General features: G+C 32.6%; 1 protein-coding gene across 1 annotated transcript; it reads left to right on the top strand.

Annotated features, from left to right (window-relative positions):
- The first annotated feature begins 10917 nt into the window (after positions 1-10917).
- LOC147399390 (peroxidase 4-like) lies at positions 10918-14329 on the top strand. Its single transcript, XM_086444740.1, has 4 exons — positions 10918-11188; positions 12222-12413; positions 13363-13528; positions 13657-14329. The coding sequence occupies exons 1-4, from the start codon at positions 10967-10969 to the stop codon at positions 14046-14048; spliced, it is 972 nt and encodes a 323-aa protein (XP_086300866.1). The 5' UTR covers positions 10918-10966; the 3' UTR covers positions 14049-14329.
- The last annotated feature ends 967 nt before the right edge of the window (positions 14330-15296 follow it).

Here is a 15296-nt window from a genome sequence, read left to right as displayed (position 1 = left end):
TTTCAGGTGACTATCTTTTCTTCATTTTTTTTTTTTTTCTTATCTTCACTGTTTAGTTGTGGTTGATGTTTGATGCTTGGAAATTCTCAGTGGAGTAAATCTATGATGGATCAACCATCATTGATGAATCCTTCACACGGATACTTACTGTATGATGATTTGAGGTTTGTCAATGGCCCCCTGATTTTTATTTTTTATTTTTTATTATTATATATCACTGGATTAAACATTTAAGGGTTTTGTTAACGTGTGCCTAAGTTAAAGTGCAATAAATACACTTGGGAAATTGAATTTTCTATAAAAAATATCCTTAAAAAACATTACTTTTTACCGAAATACCGTCGGATTAGGGGTGTCAATGGATAGGTTAGGGTTCGTTCATACGGAACTTAGAACCATAACCACTATAGTTATTTCGGTTTCTATTCTTATCGGTTCTGAGTCCATGTCCAAATTAAATGAAATCAGATCTAGAACCGCCAACAAACATGGGACCCACCGTTTTCAATTCTCAATAATTGAAAAAAATATATATTTCAAATCATTATAAATAAATAAAATTCTTTAAAAAATTAACATATTAACTACAAAATTAACTTAACTATAATTTGTTATATTAAAGATATAAATTAATGATTTTCTTTCAAAAATAAATTTTATCTTAGTTAAAAGTAATAAATTTTAAGAAGATATAATTCATTTTAAGTTTCAATCGATAATTTATATGAAAAATTGAAGAATTTTACATAACATGTATTAATTTTACAATAAGAGAATATCTTAAATCATTTATAATATGAAAAGAAATGAAAAAATAAATCGGTTCGAAATACCCATTGGGTAGAATCATACGATTCTAGTTTCAACCGGTTCCATTTTAGACCCAAATCTAATCAGTTCCAATAAAAAGATAATCGGAAATTAGATTTTCGATTTCCGTTAAATGGGTACCCATTGACACCCTTACCTCATATTCCAATTTTCAAAGTGTATTTATTACACTTTAATGTGTTCTCTAAAGGAACACGTGAATAGAATACGACATTTAAATCAAAAGATAAACCTTTGACAAAACATGCAATCGCTCATGATAAATGCTAGATTCAAAACCAATTGAATACATACATATAAAAGAGAGAGAGAGAGAGACAGAGACAGAGAGAGAGAGAATGTGTTTTACTATTATCATGCCAACTTCTGCTAACGACGCACCAATTATGTGCAATTCTTTTGTAATTTACAGAAGAATTGATGTGGCATTAGTAAAGATTGTTGTGGCAATAGCAGCACTAAAAAAATATTCGAATTTGTTCATCACAAATACATACAAATCTTTTAATAACTGAGGACGGATTGATGACATAGTGAAAACAGATATGAATGTATTTTCAATAAAATAAAATAAAAACATGTGACTAGATAAAACTGAATGGAGAAATTTAGCCGACGTCAACACATGAATTTAGATGAGACTTGGATATATAATGAGATTAGAATTATGCTTTACCCGAAAAAGCATATAAGGTTTCTACACACTTTCACGTCAGGAAAGTGAGATATGAGGTACAATCTTGACGTCACTCCTCCACGACTTAGATGATTATGATGAAAACAAAAACAAGTCTTAGTATGACGATGGATCAACCATCCTTGATAAATGCTTCACACAGGTACTTACTGTATGATGACTTGAGGTTAGTCAATGGCCCCGTGTTTTTTTATATTATTATTTATAATTATATATCACTGGATTAAACATTTAAGGTCTTGTTAACGTGTACGCTAAGTTAAAGTGTAATAAATACATTTTGGAAATTGAGTTTTCTATCAAAAATGTCCTTAAAAAATTTACTTTTTACTGAAATAACCTCTTATAAGGAGTGTCAATGGATCGATTACGTTTCGTTTGTAAGGAACTTAGAACCATAATCACTATAGCCATTTCGGTTTTAGTTATGCGTCCGCTTTCAAAATAAATGAAATCAGATTCAAAATTGCCAACAAACATGGGTACCCATTGGTTCCGATTCTCAAGAATCGAATGAATATATATATATATATATATATTTCAAATCATTCTACATAAATAAATAAAATTCTTTAAAAAATTTAACGTATTAATTATAAAATTATTAATTTAATTATGATTTTCTATATTAAAGATATAAATTAATGATTTTTTTTCAAAAATAAGAATTTATGTTAGTTAAAAATAATAAATTTTTAGAAGATATAGCTCATTTTAAGTTCCAATAGATAATTTATATGAAAAATTGAAGAATTTTACATAACATGCATTAATTTTGCAATAAGAGAATATTTTAAATCATCTATAGTATGAAAAGAAATGAAAAAAATAAATCGGTTCCAAATACCTACAAGTACACATTGGGTAGAATCTAACGGTTTCAGTTCCTATTGATTCCATTTTAGACCCAAATCTAATCGATTCCAATAAAAAGAGAATCGGAAATTGGATTTTCTTTTCCGATTACAATTTGATTTTGGTTAAATGGGTACCTATTGACACCCCTACCTCATATTCCAATTTTCAAAGTGTATTTATTACACTTTAACATGTTTTCTAAGGGCACACGATAGTATCCAACATTTAAATCAAGAGATAAAACTTTGACAGCTGAACATGCAATCACTCATGATAGATGCTAGATTATATATGTATATATAGGGTCCCGTACCCCACCCTACGCTTTACCCTATACTTTACCCTACGTGTTTTATCCTACATGGGTTAGAAGTTTTGAAATAGGCTGATTTTGGTGAGGATGATCTCTATGGTGGGGAGATCATCCTCACCAAAAATCAGCCCATTCCAAAACTTCTAACCCCATAAAAAATGGTTTACAAAAAATGGACGGTCCACGATTTTTCAACTTGTAAACATGAGGCTAAACCGTAGAGATCATCCTCACCAAAAATCAGGCCATTCCAAAACTTCTAATCCCATGTTTACAAGTTGAAAAATTGTGGACCGTTCATTTTTTGTAAACCATTTTTTATGTGGTTAGAAGTTTTGGAATATGCTGATTTTTGAGGATGATCTCTATGGTGGGAAGATCATCCTCACCAAAAATCAGCCCATTCCAAAACTTCTAACCCATGTAAGACAAAACATGTTTGGTAAAGCGTAGGGTGGTGAACGGGACCCATATATATATATATATATATGGGGTCCCGTTCAGCAACAAACATTTTGGCAAAACATTTTTCAAAACATGGGTTAGAGGTTTTGGAATGGGTTGATTTGGTGAGGATGATCTCTACGGTGAGGAGATCATCCTCACCAAAAATCAGCTTATTCCAAAACTTCTAACCCCATCAAAAGTGATTTACAAAAATTGGATGGTCCATGATTCTTCAACTTGTAAACTAGGGTTAAAAGTTTCAAAATGAGCTGATTTTTTGTGAGGATGATCTCTTCATCGTAGAGATCATCCTCACAAAAAATCAGCCTATTCCAAAACTTCTAACCCATCAAAAGTGATTTACAAAAAATGTTTGGCACAAAACTTGGCAAACTTTAAGGCTGCCTAACTGCTCCCATATATATATATATATATATATATGAGAAATGTTCAGCAACAAACATTTTGACAAACATTTTGGCAAAACATTTTTCAAAACATGGGTTAGAGGTTTTGGAATGGGCTGATTTTTGGTGAGGATGATCTCTACGATGAGGAGATCATCATCACCAAAAATCAGCCCAATCCAAAACTTCTAGCCCCAGTTTACAAGTTGAAAAATCGTGGACCGTCCATTTTTTGTAAACTATTTTTGATGGGGTTAGAAGTTTTGGAATGGGCTGAGTTTTGGTGATGATGATCTCCTCACTGTAGAGATCATCCTCACTAAAAATCAGCCCATTCCAAGACCTCTAACCCATGTTTTGAAAAATGTTTTGCCAAAATGTTTGTCAAAATGTTTGTTGCTGAACATTTCCCTATATATATATATATATGGGAAATGTTCAGCAACAAACATTTTGACAAACATTTTGGCAAAACATTTTTCAAAACATGGGTTAGAGGTCTTGGAATGAGCTGATTTTTGGTGAGGATGATCTCTACGGCGAGGAGATTATCATCACCAAAAATCAGTCCATTCAAAAACTTTTAACCCCATCAAAAATGGTTAACAAAAAATGGACGGTCCACGATTTTTCTACTTGTAAACTGGGGCTAAAAGTTTTGGAATGAGCTGATTTTTTGTGAGGATGATCTCCTCACCGTAGAAATCATCCTCACCAAAAATCAGCCCATTCCAAAACCTCTAACCCATGTTTTGAAAAATGTTTTGCCAAAATGTTTGTTGCTGAACGGGACCCATATATATATATATATATAATATATATATATATAATATATATATATATATATATATATGGGTCAGGATCAAGGGACATATGCAAAAACAATGTAATAATAAAACAAATTCAAAATATAGGTTAAAGGTTTTGGATTGGGCTGATTTTTTGTGATGATGATCTTTATGATGAGAAGATCGTCCTTAAAAAAAAAATCAGTCCAATCTGAAACTTCTAACCCATCAAAAGTGATTGAAAATGTGGATCGTCGATTTTTTACCAATAATTTGTAAATCACTTTTGATGGATTTAAAAATTCAGATTGAGCTGATTCTTAGTGAGGATGATCTTCTCATCATAGAGAACATCCTCACAAAAATTCAGCTCAATCCAAAATCTCTAACTCATATTTTGAACAATCATTATTTTTACATATGTCCCTTGATCCGCCCTAGAGAGAGAGAGAGAGAGAGAGTTTTATTATTGTAGTGCCAACTTTTGCTAACGACACATCAATTGTGTGCAGTTCTTCGATAATTTACATAGGAATTGGTGTGGCATTAGTAAAAGTTGCTGTGGCAATAGTAACACTAAAAAAATACTCTAATTTGTACTTCACAAATACATACAAGTCTTTTAATAACAGAGGACGGATTGATGACATAGTGAAAATGTATATGAATATATTTTCAATAAAATAAAAAACATGACTCTAGATAAAAATGAATGGAGAAATTTAGCCGACCCCAACTCATGAATTGAGATGAGACTTGGATGTATAATGAGATTAGAATAATGCTTTAGTGAAAGAGCATTTAAGATCTTTACACACTTCCACGTCAGGAAAGTGAGATATGAGGTACAATCTGGACATCACTCTTGAACGACATAGATGATTATGATGATGAAACTGATACAAATCTTAGTTGGCATTTTCACTCAATTAATTCTTATAACAGTTATCTAATTAAAATGGTTGAGCGGTGGGTGTCCACATTGAGAAATTGATAGAAAAAGATAATAATTTTAATAATCTTCTGACTAAGACAACTATAAAGAGGGGGAGGGGGGGGGGGGCACATTTGAAGGTAATTAAACGTGTCCTTTCTTGTAAAAAATTCCCTTCAATTATCTCAAATTTTAATTTGCACGTTGGAGTACCTTTTGGTTACACTATCACAAACATTTGGCTCACTCCAAACTCTAAAGTGGATCAATATAATAGTTTCAAAACTCATTTGAGATCGAGGCGTATCGTCTGAATTGTCTCAGTATCATGCATGAACGAGACGGACGCACAAGCCAATTTTTAGAACGAGAGTTAAAACCTCACGTTCATTTTTAAAATTTTTGGATGAAACATCTCAAATGTATCGGAAAACTCGTTCAAGACGACTCGATATCTGGCATGGACGAGACGAGACGAGACGAGACGCAAAACCAAGTTTTAAAATCATGATCTATATTCCAAAAGCCATCCTAATGAGTAAATTCTTACCACTAGATTGATGGTCTAAACTTTAATTAACCATTCAATATCAACGTCATGATTAACAAGGAAGAAAAGCAAAATCAGAACCTCAATACTTCTCTTAGGATCATTGAATCTAATCCAACTCCAAAGATTACATCAATTATATCTTATAATTAAAGGAAGATTAGAGTCTACCTTTCGCCATTGAAGGTCAATGACTAAATCAAATAATCCATAATAAATCTGCCTGTGTTTGAATCAACCTTGATCTAGACTCACCTTCTTCGATCTCTCTCTCGCTCTCTCTAATGGAACGGCTAGGTACGGTTACTGGCGGTGAAAATCAATATCTAAATGTTCTGTAATATGTAAAATTCAATAAAGAATTGGTGTGGGAACCATTGAAAATCGATTACTTGGCTACTTCATAAGGAACCATCGTTCCTCTTTTATAGATGAGAGCAAGAGGGCCTAGAGTTTCTGTACTACTAGATTTCGTACCCATCAAGCTTACCTTCTAATTCCCTTCAAGCGTATTTTCCAATTCAAAAGTCTAATGTTCCTGTGATTCCTCTTATCATTGGTTTTCCTTTTATTTGATGGATATTCAAGTTTCTAAAATCATTAGAAAACATGAAATTCATTGTGCCACACTGACCGTGGATATGATCTATTTTTCTCATAATGGATTTGGATTCACCTTCAACGTATTCATAAGGTAGAGAAGTTCGTTCCACGTGTATGTGAGGCTACCATTTTTAGATGCCAACCTTGGAATTCTCACGAGCCCAAGCACGGGAGTTCTAACTTAAATCCACAATGTGAAAAAAGCTCATATTCGATGGTACAAGCCTGTCGAATTTCGTAAAATTTGACGGATCATGACATCAAAGTTTTTATTGTCAATTTTGTTTTTTTTTTTCTTTCGACAAATCGAAATCATCAAATTAATGGAGGATGGGATAACTTCGACAGCTCTAAACTGTTGAATATAGGGAACATCACAAGTTACAACAGCCCTAGACCGTTGAATTTTGATTTCTAAAATTCATGGGCCTTGACCTATCGATTTTTCCAATTGAAATTTCCAGTTTTCATGTAGTGATCCTTGACTTGAATTATTCATTCCATATAATTGTTGGTATTACTGATATTTACCATACAATGGTATTATTTTTTCCAATAAATTTTATGTTGTCAATTGAAAAATGGATATTAATATGATCGATAAAAGGGAAAACTACTCGAATAAGAGATTGACATACATACATGACCTGAAATAAGTTTTGATTTTTTTGAATTTATCTTTGTTTTTTCTTACTCTGAGTTTCTCATTGACCTATTCATCCATTAATTTGGTCGATTTGCTTAAGTAGGACATATATTATACGCTCCCTCTAGTAACTTAAGGCAAAGATCAATTGGCTCTTGAAGAGCTCATAAAGACATAGCTTATATGTCGACTAGAATTATAGGTGTCTTTGACATTCATAATTAAATCAGGAGACATGCTTTATTGAGTTTTGTTTCTTATGCTTTCAACTAGGGAAAGAGGTTACTATATGTGTACTCAAACATTGAACCTCATAACACAAAAGGAGTAGGTTTTGACAAGTCAGCTGAATTATATAGTTATTATAAACTATTCTCATATCTACAGTTTTTTTAATTTTATTGGTTCTCATCTACTGTTCTCGTTTAGTAGGTGAAGATTAGGTGGAACCTAATTAAAGATCCACAAGAGATAGATGTAACCTTTAAAATTGACTAATATTTTAATTATTAATTGAATCAATTATTCTTCATATGTCAATAAATTCAATTTTGGTTACCTAAATTGGTGGAAATGTATGTCACTCCGCTAAGACCGTCATTGGATAGGATTGGACGTGATATCTAATATGAACTGATCCAATAGATCCCAGCCAATTATTGTTGGATAAGTTTTAGATCAATCTCGATTAAATCAGAGCCTAACCCATCAATAGTCCTAATTGTTGGTGTTGAAAACTTTAAGAATCCAACCACAGAACCTTACAAGAACTTTTAATTAACAATTTAGAGTATTTTTTTTTTATTTCAGAAAGTTGGGGTTAGAGGGTCTCTTCCCTTTATTATTCAATACTCACGGATATAATTACGAGACACATTGTCAACGATATTACTCATGAGGAATAGAGCCAACATCCTTAACTACAAAAAAAATCATTTCCATACGTTCCTAATCAAGCTAAAAACTACGCCGCTCATTATAGTTCCATGAAGCTTGTATCTCTTCATTCATCTTCACAAACAGATGCCCAATCCACGAATTTGAATTTCCCGTCATAATCTCTACCAATAAAGCCAATTCCAGCGCCAATTACTAATTAAACCCAACCAATTTTATGGAAACTTAACTAATTTATTACATAGATTCTGAAAATTTACCTTCAATTGGAAAATTTTGTTGTTCCTATAAACTGTTCATGAACAGACTATTAGATGCTTGGATATCTGTTAAAAGTAGGACCCACAATTTATAGTTGCCTCATCAACTTACAACAAATATACTTAGATAAACTAACTAATAAGATATTAAGAATTTACTTAGAACGTTAAAAAAATCATTATTATAAAGTAACTATCCAATTGTTATTTCTTTATGATCTCTCTCCATGGTTTTGTAAAATTAAGAAAAGTTGGAAGAATCTTAGAAACTTGATTTTTCTTGAAAGTTGATGAGTTTGGTGAGGACGTTGGGAGTCAAAGATTCTTGTTCGCTTGTCCGCTATTATGTTATGTGAAAATTATTAGCGGTACTGTGACGTATCGGTCTTTTGCTTTAGTTTTACGTTTAGAAAAGTAGAAGGCATGCTGGACTGACTATCTTTGAGTTCCTTTGACACTTTCCACAAGTATATCCTTAGGATCTGTTTTCTAATTATTAGGATATTAAGTGTATTTTGAACCTTTTTTTTACTCTAGAATAAATGAAATTTCTCATAATATAGTTTGTCATATATTAGGATCTGTTTTTCTTTTTTTTCAAATCATTTAACTTCAAATAGGTATATTTGTTTACTGTGGAGGTCAATCATGAAACTCGATAGAACAACATATTGATATAAACTTGAAATTAAAACATGGACAAGTTGAATCAAAACTCGGCAGAATCGGTAGTACACTGATTCAAATACCTTGATTTTTCTCCTTAAAATCCATCATATTCAAGTTCTTCAACTTATACAGTCTAGTCTTCAATCCATTTTCTTTAATCTCTTGAAGAAAACCCTTGATTTTTTCTACTAAAAAACTCTATCATTTTCAAACATTTAAACCTATTCAACTTTTTCTTCAAATAAATTAATTTCACCCTCTAGAAGAAAACTCTTGATTATTCTACTGAAAAATGCATCACCTTGAATCCCTTCAATCGATTATACCTCATCTCTACAATCCACTGGTTTCAATCTTAAGAAAAAAAATTCTTTTATGCCCAAAAATCCATTGTCTTCTACTTCCCAAGTATCCTACCTTGATTGTAAGTTAGGAACGTTGAATAAGATAGATCTTAGAGTTTGGTAGATTAAAGATGAACGATTTTAGGGAGGAAAATCAGTTGAAGATGACCTGTTCAAGGGAGAAAAATCAAAGGTTGCTTGGCCAAAGGTTGAAGATGGCACTTAGAGTCTTGAATATTTTAATTTCACTCGACCGAGTCAAGTTGCAAGTTTTCAAGTTAACTCGAATCGATCAACATTCAAGTTTAGTCAAGGTTTCGAGTTTTAAAACAATGCTTTGAACTACTAAGTTCTCATGGAAATTATCTTTTGAAAATTATTTTATTTTGTTTTGTATTTAAACAAGGAAACTAGAATGAGCAACGCATGTGAGGCTCAAATGATAACATTGCTTTAATAATGAACATTATCGTAAGAAAGAAGCAATTGGATTGATTTTCTATATATTTATTATAATAATACATTGATCAAAATATAGATTTTATAGAAAATGGAGGGAAAAGCCAAAATAGAAATTAACTTTAATTAATATTAGAAAATCTAATCATATTCATTTTCAAAAAATATGATTTGGTATATCACACATCATATACCTTATTCTACTACATCATCTTAAATGAGAAAATATTGGAGGCACATCAATCTTTACTATTATAGTGAAAGAAGGTGGAGTAGAAGTGGTTCCACACCAAAATTTAGATATCATAAATGCCCCTATTTTTATATTTGAACTTAATATAATCAGTGTAGTTCAAGATCGTTTTAGTCAAAAATCAAGAAAATCATTTCATTGGTCCACAAACCTATAATAATTTTCAAAATTACAAAAATATCTCTTTTACTATATAATATATAAGAACGTTTTAATTAATAAATTAAATTACAAATAAACCCTTTTGATACATGTCGGTTGGCACATGTCACCTTCAAGAAAGATACTTCTATCTTATAAATATTTATAATTTTTAAATAATAAAGATATATATATATATATATATATATATATATATATATATATATATATATATATATATATATATATATAGATATATATATATATATATATATATATTATATATATATATATATATATATATATATATATATATATGATGAAACATATTTAAAATAAATTCTAATGCAGTGAGGTTAAAGTCAAAGAAGAATAAAAAATAAAAAAAAAGTGGGCGGCTTCCACCACTAATCAACCATTTTGAAAGACTGCCTCTCTCAGTAGTAATAGATCAGATAGATATCTTTTTTAAAGTTTACACTATGTGGTGTTGGCTTTATTCAACAGATGGCAGCTCTCGTCAATCCTCTCTCTTTCTAATCAAAATTAAGATTGTGTTGATGGCTACATATTTAGAAATCCATAGCTGCCACGTCACAGTTTCTGTAGTTAACCAGTTCCAATCACATACGTGGATTTATGGCTTTTTATACAGTAATCAATCAATCAATCAAACAATTTTTCTTTCGTAAAAAACGTGGATGCATGTAAAATCGTTAAATGCCATGCAATGGTCATTGGGATTAGGTGGGCTGCCCGGCCCCATATACCCTTAGAAGCCCTATATATAACTCTACTAACTTCCTCACAATTTGTTCTCACCACACTCTCCAATATTTTTATTTACTTTTAATTACTACTACCAAGCAATGGTTGCTTCTTATTCTTCTTCTCCCATGGCCATGGCGACACTGTTTGTACTTGTTCTCTTCCTAGGGAAATCCCATGCTCAACTCTCAACTAACTTCTACTCGAAATCTTGTCCAAAGGTTTTTAATACAGTAAAATCCGTTGTTCAGTCCGCAATCTCAAATGAACGTCGAATGGGTGCCTCCCTCCTTCGTTTGCACTTTCACGACTGCTTCGTTAATGTAATTCATCTTCTTTCACTTCTTATAAAGGTTATTTTAACTCAAAATTTCATGATTGGAATGGCGAGCTTAAATCGTGTGCATAAGAACTCAATTTACACACAAATTTCATTCATTAATATGTTAAAAATTGAATTATATATTTCCAGCAGTATACAATTTTTACTACTCAATTATTAGAAAACATGCATGCCTGACTTATTTGTTCAATCCATCAATTTTTAGAATAAGACTTTGATGTTGATATAAATTGACTGCTGCATTAGTTACTTAATCTACAATAACATTTGTATCTCTATTTAAGTCTAATTGTTATTTTTACTTGTACTATTTTACATTGAACCTGCAAGTAATTGTTAGATAGATGCAAGTATCAAGTAGGGCTAGCCTGACTAATTAACGTAATCAGGCTCCCAACATTACTAAGGCTTCTGAGTGCCCTACATGGAGGTAAAATCGGCTATGGCCGATTATGCAGAGTTGTATAATTGGGTGTAACGATTTACTAACTTTGTGAAGCTAGAGTTTTTGTCAATTATTAGGTACCTTATTAAAGTCCAAGATTTGACTTAAGACGATACTTGTATCCATTTGTAACTAAGTTACAACTTTTATTATTATTATTATTATTATTATTATTTTACGATACGTGATCAACTTTTGACAAAATTCTGATTCCACCTCACTGTTCATTTTAATTATCAACATATGAAGAGCGAGATCATAGGTTTTTTGAAGTGATGATCTCCTTGATATAAAGTAACGAAATCGTCACTTTATAAATTAGCGAGATTATCACTTTTCAAATAAATATCAGTGACCTTGCTACGTCATAAGAAAGATATCTATAACTTTGAAATACCTGTTATCTCGCTCTTCATGTTTTAGGAATTAAAATGAACAATGAGTCAGAATGGGAATTTTGTCATATTCAACTCACAAAATGTTAATTTACCATGCGATCTCACTCTTCTAAAACCTATAAACCTATTTTTCCCTGATTTTCACAAAAGCATCCCATGAGTTTTGATAGGGATGTGATGGATCGATATTGCTCGACGACACATCGACTTTCACAGGAGAGCAGAACGCAGGTCCCAATAAGAACTCCGTTAGGGGATTCAATGTCATTGACAATATAAAGTCTGCAGTGGAAAAGGTGTGCCCAAGAACAGTATCATGTGCCGATATCTTGGCTATTGCTGCAAGAGACTCCGTTGCTATAGTAAGTACAAGTGTTTCATGTTTGTAAAGATGCCACGCTTAGTTGAGTGTTCACAAAATTTTCATTTACTTAGACTTTATTTTTGGTTTATATGAAATTTATACTTAACAAACACCCAAAGGGTTCATGTAATCCAATTCAAAAAAATAACAATCAAAGTAACAAGATGTATTATATTAAGATGAACGACATGTACCATATAGTTATAATTTTCTTGAATCAAGATAAGAAATTTGTGGTTCATAGCATCTAAAATAATTTATATAGGATTAGCTAGTATGACTTAATATTTACAAAGAGTTGTGCTAGGGTGACCTCAAGATTGTACCTCACATCCAGGGGTGGAGCCAGGATTTTCTTGAAGTGGGGGCAAACTATGGTTAGTCCTATAGTTGAAGAACTTGAAGATGAATGATTTTAGGAAAAAATTCAGAGGTTTTTTATTAGAAGTTGAAGAAAATGATATTTAGGTTATTCTCAATTAATATATGAGAAGGCCCAGTCAAGAGGGAATGTCATCAACAAAAAAGGAGGGGGGGGGGGGGGGGGGGGGTTAAAAATTGGAGGCAGGTGAGGAGTGTGGGGGCAAATGGGGAGAGAGGTGAGGGAGTGAGGACAAATGGGACATGTAATTAGTTGAAAATATAGGGGTGTCTCAAAGTTCTTTGGGGGCAATTGCCCCCACAAGCTCTTTACTAGCTCCACCCCTGTGCTCATGTTGCACATCCTGGCGTGACAGTGTATAGGAATCCTAGGTACTTTTGACTTGTATCTCAAGGAAAGCATCCATGATTCTAGCACACTTTCACGTTGGCACAAGGTGTGAGGTACAATCTTGAGGTCTCTTTAGCATTATTCATTTACAAATTAGCAGAATAGCATTATCAATCATCGGGTCACTTTGCCTTTCCATAAAAATGTTTCTGATTTGGGATGTTTTTATTTCCAGCTTGGGGGACCTAATTGGAATGTAAAACTTGGAAGAAGAGATGCTAGGACAGCCAGTCAAGGTGCTGCTACTAGGAGCATTCCTTCTCCATTTTTTAACCTTAGTAACCTCATTTCAAGTTTCCAAGCTCAGGGTCTCTCCACTAAGGATTTGGTTGCCTTATCTGGTATCAAACCTCTCCCTCTCTCTCTCTCTCTCTCTCTCTCTCTCTCTCTCTCTCTCTCTCTCTCTCTCTCTCTCTCTCTCTCTCTCTCTCACTCTCTCACTCTCTCTCATATGGTTTCATTGATGCAGGTTCCCACACAATTGGACAAGCAAGGTGCACTCTCTTCAGGGCTCGAATTTATAACGAGGCCAACATTGACAGTTCGTTCGCTAGTACGAGGCAACGGAATTGCCCGAGAACTTCTGGATCAGGAGATAACAACTTAGCACCTTTAGATCTTCAGACTCCTACTTCTTTCAACAACCATTACTACAATAATCTAATCAATCGGAAAGGCCTCCTTCACTCTGATCAAGTATTGTTCAACGGTGGATCGACTGATTCCACCGTGAGAAAATACAGCAACAGTCCTGGTACCTTCAATGCTGACTTTGCAGCAGCCATGATCAAGATGGGAGATATCAAACCTCTCACTGGCAATAAGGGAGAGATTAGGAAGATCTGTGGGAGAGTGAATTAAGGATGATTTCTGTTTGGATTTAAATTAGTCCAAATGGATTCTTGCCTAATCTTATCTTTCTTAGTATGAGTGTTTATAGGCCTTTTTGTTAGTGATGTTTCTTTTTTCATATTTATTTTGAGTACTATATTATGTTGTTGTACTTGATTGCTTTCACTCTTAAATTTCTCTTGGAAAATCAAGAGAAGGAATTCAACAAGTGTAAGTAAGGGGGTGGTTTTCTTCAAAATTTAGGTTTGGATTGTGAGTTGGTAATATATAGTTTTGTTCATTTTCATTTACTTTGGCTTCTTTGAATTTTCCTTGCCCTTGATGGGTTTTCTCAACCACACAGATCTATATGTACTCTTTTTTCAGTCTGTTTCTCTATAAAATTAGAGTGGATGAGAAAAAAAATTAAAAGAACTTCTTTGGCTGGCAATTTGGGACAAAATTATTTCTCGAAGTACATTGCAAAATTCTTCTCTTCTAGATGGAGAGGGGTAGTGGGTCCCTAGTGGCACTTTCTAGAGGGTCAAGAGAAAGCTATGTCTAAAAAAAACTACCATATCAGCCATCTAGGGCTCCTAGATAAGATTTTTTTTTTTTTTTTAAAGGGAGGGGGGGAGGAATTACTTAAAGGATGCAGAAGGGTTTCTTTCTAAATAGTCCCTAAGTTTTGCGCAGTAGCTTAATAGGACATTTAGCAAATTTTTTCTTTCTAAATTGTCCCTCGTACTGTCAAGTTCACAAATTTTACTGTCGAACTCGATTCTTTTTTATTTAGTGTCGAGTTCAAAAATTTTACTATCGAACTCACTACTATATACTATCGAGTTCACCAATTTTTTTAAAAAAAGTGGTGACTCGACACTGGAAAAGTTCACTCATTTTTAGTTTTCTAGTTTTTTCAACTAAAATACATGGAAAGATCGACTAAAAACTTGAGTTAATGACTTGTCTAAATAATTTTTCAACCCAAAAAAATTATTCTTGATCGATTTTCATCCAAATACTTAAAAAAAAAGTGAATAACCCCTAATTTTTACATACATCTTCAAAATGTTTGAAAAAAAAATGTTTGAAAATGTTTTAAAAAAAAACCCTTTGAAAATGGCTTATAATGGAATGGAGTCTCTGAAACTTGATTGAGATGTCAAAAATCCAATTTTTGGATGAAAACGATGAGTTCAAACGGTTAGGGAATTCAATCGTGAAAAATGTGGTAGATGAGGTCCATAGACCATATAGAAAGAAAAAAATTTACTA

The sequence above is a fragment of the Akebia trifoliata genome, chromosome 6 (genome assembly GCF_017979445.1).
Source record: "Akebia trifoliata isolate Shusen 1 chromosome 6, ASM1797944v1, whole genome shotgun sequence".
Taxonomy (NCBI): Eukaryota; Viridiplantae; Streptophyta; class Magnoliopsida; order Ranunculales; family Lardizabalaceae; genus Akebia; species Akebia trifoliata.
This window is presented reverse-complemented; position numbering and strand designations above follow the sequence as displayed.